The 6000-nt window shown below is 49.4% G+C and overlaps 1 protein-coding gene across 2 annotated transcripts in view; it reads right to left on the bottom strand.

The window, feature by feature from the left end:
• Positions 1–6000, bottom strand: part of TJP3 (tight junction protein 3) — a 32406-nt gene that overhangs the window by 10626 nt on the left and 15780 nt on the right. For both annotated transcript variants that reach the window (XM_063146966.1, XM_063146967.1), the window contains exons 5-10: positions 5156–5648; positions 3778–3881; positions 3381–3543; positions 2258–2348; positions 1156–1220; positions 291–363 (exon numbers count right to left, since the gene is read on the bottom strand). In XM_063146966.1, the coding sequence (XP_063003036.1) occupies positions 291–363; positions 1156–1220; positions 2258–2348; positions 3381–3543; positions 3778–3881; positions 5156–5648 (989 nt within the window). The remainder of the gene's footprint in view (positions 1–290; positions 364–1155; positions 1221–2257; positions 2349–3380; positions 3544–3777; positions 3882–5155; positions 5649–6000) is intronic.

Raw genomic sequence — 6000 nt, 5'->3', positions numbered from 1 at the left:
GACAGATCAAACGAAGGACATCTTCACAAAGCACAGAGTTAAACTATGGAATTCACTGCCACAAGATGTGGTGATGGCCACCCATTTGGACGGCTTTAAAAAGGGGTTGGATAAATTCTTGGAGGAGGAGAAGGCTATCAATGGCTACGAGTCCCGATGGCTCTGTGCTACCTCCAAGATCCGAGGCAGAAAACCTGTGTGCACCAGTTGCTGGGGAACATGGGCGGGAGGGTGCTCTTCTTGCACCGTGTCCTGCTTTGTTGGTCCCTGGCCAACAGCCCATTACTTACCCATTATCACCACCACTTTGGGGGACTGAAGTGATGTGGTGGGTGTCATAGTCCTCAGCGGCCTCCTGGACATCTAGAAGGGGAGAGAGAAGGAAAGACACAAAAGCAAATTATGTTCCTCTATAAGCCATGTCTTGATTTGGTGTAAATAGGAACAACAACAACAACACCTTGTAGACAAAAAAGAAAAACACACCTACCTCATCGACATAGCAATACCTAATGACAAAAATGTGGTAGAAAAGGAAGAAGAAAAGAGGGGAAAATATACACCATTTACCTAGGGAGGTTGTGGGCTCTCCCACACTAGAGTCCTTCAAGAGGCAGCTGGACAGCCATCGGTCAGGGATGCTTTAAGATAGGTTCCTGCATTGAGCAGGGGGTTGGACTCGATGGCCTTAGAGGCCCCTTCCAGCTCTACTATTCTATGAATTTTGTTTTTACTCACAAAACACGCAAACCTTGCCGTTTGCAACTTCGAACCCCAAAATGAGCACGAGCAACTGTCCAACAAAAACGTTCATAAACCGCGAAACACGTGCTTGCGTTTGAGTCGTGCAAATTTCCCTGAATTTGCGCAAATTTCCCCCCGACTCATGCACATTTTGTAATTTGCACAAGCCTCCCCGTAGACTGAATCAGCCCTGGTTTTAGTCTCTGGAAGAAATGTAGGGAACGTGCATCAATTCAGGAAAATTCTGCAAATTTAGGAAATTTGGAACAGGGGAAAGTCGCTCATTCGCTCATCCCTAACGGGGCGTGCAGCACCTCACCTGAGGGCCCAGTTTGGCCCCGCTCACCGCTGGAAAGAGATTCGACACCCCTACTACGAATGTCCAATCTTACAAGAGTGGTTGAAACTCACCAAAGACTGGGGCTGTCATCAACTCTGCAGCTGGCTGCTGTTCCCTGCTGGAACTTCTCTTAGACCTGGGGAAACATGGGGGGGTGGGGAAACCAACCAAGTTTTAATTTGAAGGGGGGGCAACATCCTGTAATTTTCTGTGTCCTTCTCTAGGAATTGCCATCATCCTTTTCTTTTTAAAATGTTATTATGCTTTATTTCTACGCTTCGGACCCCGAAGCGGCAAACAAGTGTCCTAAAAGGACACCGGAAAAAGCATAATTTAGAAATCAAAAACAAGAGAGCGAAAATCATAGCCAAGGAGGGTGAGAATAAAAGAAAGCCATCTCTAGTGAAAGGATCAAAAAGGCAGTCTCGCCAACCCCACATCCTGCACACCCGAAGCGTGCCATTCTTATCAATGTCTATTCAACTCTATTCCCCCAGATCTAAGAAAATGGGTTACGAGAATCTCTCATCGGTAATAACTCAGCTGTAGATGTGTAGATTTCTCTCTGGGGTGTAGTAGGCGACTGGCTCCACCCCCCGAAGCAACACATTGCATCGGTCTCCACCCCTCCTCCAATTACAATATCGATTTATTTTATTTATATATTCAAAGTATTTTTATCCTGCTCCTGAGCCCCCTCCCCTCCAAAAAGGCCGCTGGAGCGGTTTATAAACAGAATAAGACTAAAAAAAAAGTCTTATTTTTTAGTATGAAAAAGACACAGCACGCGAGGAAAAAGTGATGAGGAGGGTAGAGGGGGGAAATTAAGCAGGCTTTCAGCAGGGCTGGTGAAACTGCTTGGCTTACATTCTCATCTCCGGGGCGGGGGGAGTGGGGGAGCAATTCAACTGAAGCAGGGCCTGATGTTTCGGATGGTGGAGGTTATATTTTACCCGGGGACCGTTGGAAGATCTCTTCAAAAAATAAATAAAACTTAAACGGATGCTACAATTCTACCCACAGCTGTCGGTGGGAGTTATAATATATCTGGATCAAGTTGGGGAAGACTGCAGCTATGAGAATTACAACCGGGGAGGGGTGGGGGAAACTCTCTCAACAAGCTGGTAACAAAAGCCCCAGAAGACTCAGACAGGCAGTTAAAGAGACACTTACGGAAGGGAATTCCTCAGGGGAGATTCCGGGGAGTGGGGTGCGCTCCCTTCGGGAGGTGGCGGTGAAATGTCGGAGCCGAGATCAGAGATGTCTGGGGAAGGACAAAGAAAAGGGAGGTTTCATTTGGATTATCGTTATTTAGTTATTATATTTATTTATTTATTTATTTATTTATTACATTTTTATACCGCCCAATAGCCGAAGCTCTCTGGGCGGTTCACAAAAATTAAAACCATAATAAAACAGATCCACTCCTACCCATCCCAAAATGGCGCTGTTGATGGCTGATGGTAAAATACAGGTTAAGAACAAAATGTTAATTAAAACATCAAGGGCAAAACCATTTCAATAGGTTTTGATAGAGTAGACCTATTGAAATGAATAGGACTTCAGTTAGTCAAGACTAACTTAAATCCCATTCATTTCAACGGCTCTACTCCAGGTAGGGCTTACATTGGATTTTACCCCATATAAAACAACTTAAAAAAGAACATAACGACACACAATTGAATTTACAGCCTTCCAGTTAGGGTTCTGCAAGGTGTTTCTTTTTAATTCATGCAAATTTGCCTAAACACACATATTTAAACATGCATTTCCTAAACTTATTTCCTAAACGTGTTTCGAAAACCCAGCGTGTGAGGATGGAAGATGGCAGCCAGCCAGTGAACTAGACCTTTTTTCCAAATGCCCTGTGGCTAAGTCACGTGTCTGCCCTGGCAAAGCAAAATGGAATAATCCAAAGGCACGCCCAACGTGGACAGGGAGCAGAAACGGTTGCCCGCACCGGAGTCCGATTGCAAGGAAGCAAGGGCCGTTTTAACACAGAGATACTGCAAGAAATATCATATGTGGATCGAGTATGCATGCCTTTGGGGGCTAACTGGTTCTTTTTTTGGAAAAAGTGCTGCTTTTCCTCCACTCTGGCAGCAGGGGGCAGAGGTGCGGCCTCTTGTGGAGAACAGGGGGCAATGCACCCTTGACTCCCAGATGTTGTCTGCCCCGATCTAAATCTTTCCCAGTTCCCCTCCAGAGATAGTTTAGGCAAACTCAAAGGCGATCTCGATGGCTCCCCACTCTGCTCCATCCCAGCCTGGGGTTCATTCCAGTCTCCTCTACTCACCGTCCAGGTGGGAACTTCCGCTTTCACTGTCTCTCACTTGGGGGATATTGACCAAGAATTGGCTCTTATCCCGCAAGACGAGCAAGGTGAGCCTGCCCTCTGATTGCTCAATCAGCTGCCGCGTCTCCTCCAGGGACATATTCTCGCTGGCCACACCGTTGATCTGGAAAGAGAGAGAGAGAGAGAAAGGTCACACCGACGAACCTATCTGCAATTTCTTATTATTGCAGTTGTTGTAATGGGCTCAAGTTACAGGAAGCCAGATCTGGCTGAACATCAGGAAAAACATCCTGATGGTTAGAGCAGTACGACAATGGAACCAATGAAGGGGATTTATGCAAGGAAGAGGAGGGGCCATCAACCACAGGGGCACCACGCCCCGATTCCCCCAGCGCACCTTCAGAATGAGGTCCCCCTCTTGCAGAGAAGAATCCTTTGCTGCTAATCCCGTATCCGTGATGTGTTTGATGAAAATCTGGCTGCCCAGCCTCAAGCCGTATTCTGGGTTGGTTGGTTCCGGCAAGAGATAAAGCAGACAGTCAGTAAAACGCACTGGAAGATACTGTCCTTAAGGGTCATATAAAGCACTTTTGCTAGGGGTGAGCTGAGAAATCAGGCAAAGTGTGCCAGCTTCCACGTTCCACAGAGCCCTTTAGCAGAACGATGCGTCCTGCGTGACCCAGGAGATGGCCTCATTTTTCACGGACCAACTTCAGCTTTCGACGAGAGCTCTCGTTTTCATGAACTCCGTTGCATCAGGTGCTTTGGGACCGGTGTAGGAATGACTCCTAGCGGTGGGGTGGGAATTTGGTCAGGGGGGCAGAACCGAGCATCCTGGAGAAGCTCTCATTCCAGGGGTGGGGGTGGGAAAACTCAGATGACCAAAACAGGATCCTGGGTAGGCTGGATTCGGGGTACTGCAACTCCGAATTAGGGTTATGGCAAACAGTTAAGCGAACTTTGCCCCCTGAGTTAATTTTATTCCATTGCAGGCTCCTTTCGTGCTCAGTCTGAACCAGTGGCCGTTTTTTGGAGGGAGACGTTGGGTGGATAAAGTCTAAGGAAATGGTGCACAAGAAAAGTCGTAGGGCTGTGTACCTCGGAGTGCCTTCAGCCGACCACGTATTTGGGCTGACGCAGACCAAATTGGCCTGCTTCGATTCGGATTCAGGTCTTTGGGCCGAGGCACCCCGAAGCGAAGCGGATCAGTTCCAAAGATCTCTGAGTTCCCTCGGGCCGATTCAGGGTGGTGGTGGGCTGCTCCCCCTGCCCCCTCCCCAGGAAAACTAGTGCAAGTCCTACCATGAGTCCATTGGACTCACCTCTCTCCACCCTCAAATCCCCCCTTCTCTCCTTCCTAAGTCACCCCCCAACCCAGCGCCAGAACTTACCTTTGCCTTGCATCCTCTTCCCTGCAATTTAAAGTTAACATGGGGGGGCCTCTCTCTTTTTCATAGATCTTTGGTCACAAACTAAGGAAATGGCCCTTTACAGCCGCCGTAGTTTGCGACCATAGATCTATGAAAAAGAGAGAGCCCCCACCTTACATTTAAATCACAGCTCTAAGGGAGGTGGACACATGACAAAGGTAAGTCCCACCAGCAGCGGTGGCTCTGGATACAGGGGAGGGAGGGAGGGAGTGGTGAGTCCAACTGACTCCTGGTCAGCCTTGTGCTTGGCTTTCATGGGTGCCTACAAGTCAAGGGGGTTGTGCATAGCCCTAGAAAGCAGAGAATCCTCCTACGGCAAGCGGGTGAGGCGAATCCACCATCTACCTTCATTCTCCGTGTTTTTGACCAAAACCGAGCGGACAGGTTTCATCGGGACGTCCTGCTGCGGCAACCTCTTGAACCCGGACACCAGCACCAGCCCGCTGGCGTTGCCTCTGTGGCTGTACCCGTTGGTGTATGACTGCCCGTCGGATCCGCTCCCTTGGCTCCGTCTCCGGTGGCCGGCCTCTTGGTTCCGCCTCCTGTTCCGGACGGGGTGCCTGCGGGGGGCATCTTCCTCATCCCGATGGCGCCCAGAGCTCCTCTCGCTGGAGGAGTCCCCGTCGTAACCCCGGTAGTAATCCGCCTCGGCCTGGGGACGGGTGTAGCCGCTGGGTTTGCTCGCTGGAAGCGGCTCGCCACCCCGGTAGCCGTACTCCTCGTCTGAGTCGTCGTTCCGGCTGTCGGGTGAGCGTGGGGCAGGAACGGAGAGAGGCGTGGTTTTCAGGGTACTGGATTTGGTCACCGGGAGGTGCACCTTTCGAGGTCTTTTTACCGTCTGTAAAGCAGAATTTGCATCAGCAGCCAATCGAGAAAGCCAGAAGAAGGCGCGCCAATTTGCAAAAAGAAGATTTCAATCCTGTAAAAGGGACGCGCAGGCCCTGACGGAATCGATTCCACCTCCCCGCACAACGCTTGCAGGGGAATCGAAGAAGGTGGAGAGGTGGAGTGGACACCAAAAGGATTGTTCATATCTTGGCTCAAGCCAAAATAGAGTTGTCTAAATGCAGCCTCCGTGTACGCGTGCGCTGTGTGCCGGAATCGGAATTCAGGCGTTGCTGTTTTCCCCCCAAGTAAGTTTCTAGTCCTTATTGAGAAGGTTTAGAAATGTACGGGCAAAAGCTCAGATT

This window comes from Elgaria multicarinata, chromosome 23 (assembly GCF_023053635.1).
Source record: "Elgaria multicarinata webbii isolate HBS135686 ecotype San Diego chromosome 23, rElgMul1.1.pri, whole genome shotgun sequence".
Taxonomy (NCBI): Eukaryota; Metazoa; Chordata; class Lepidosauria; order Squamata; family Anguidae; genus Elgaria; species Elgaria multicarinata.
This window is presented reverse-complemented; position numbering and strand designations above follow the sequence as displayed.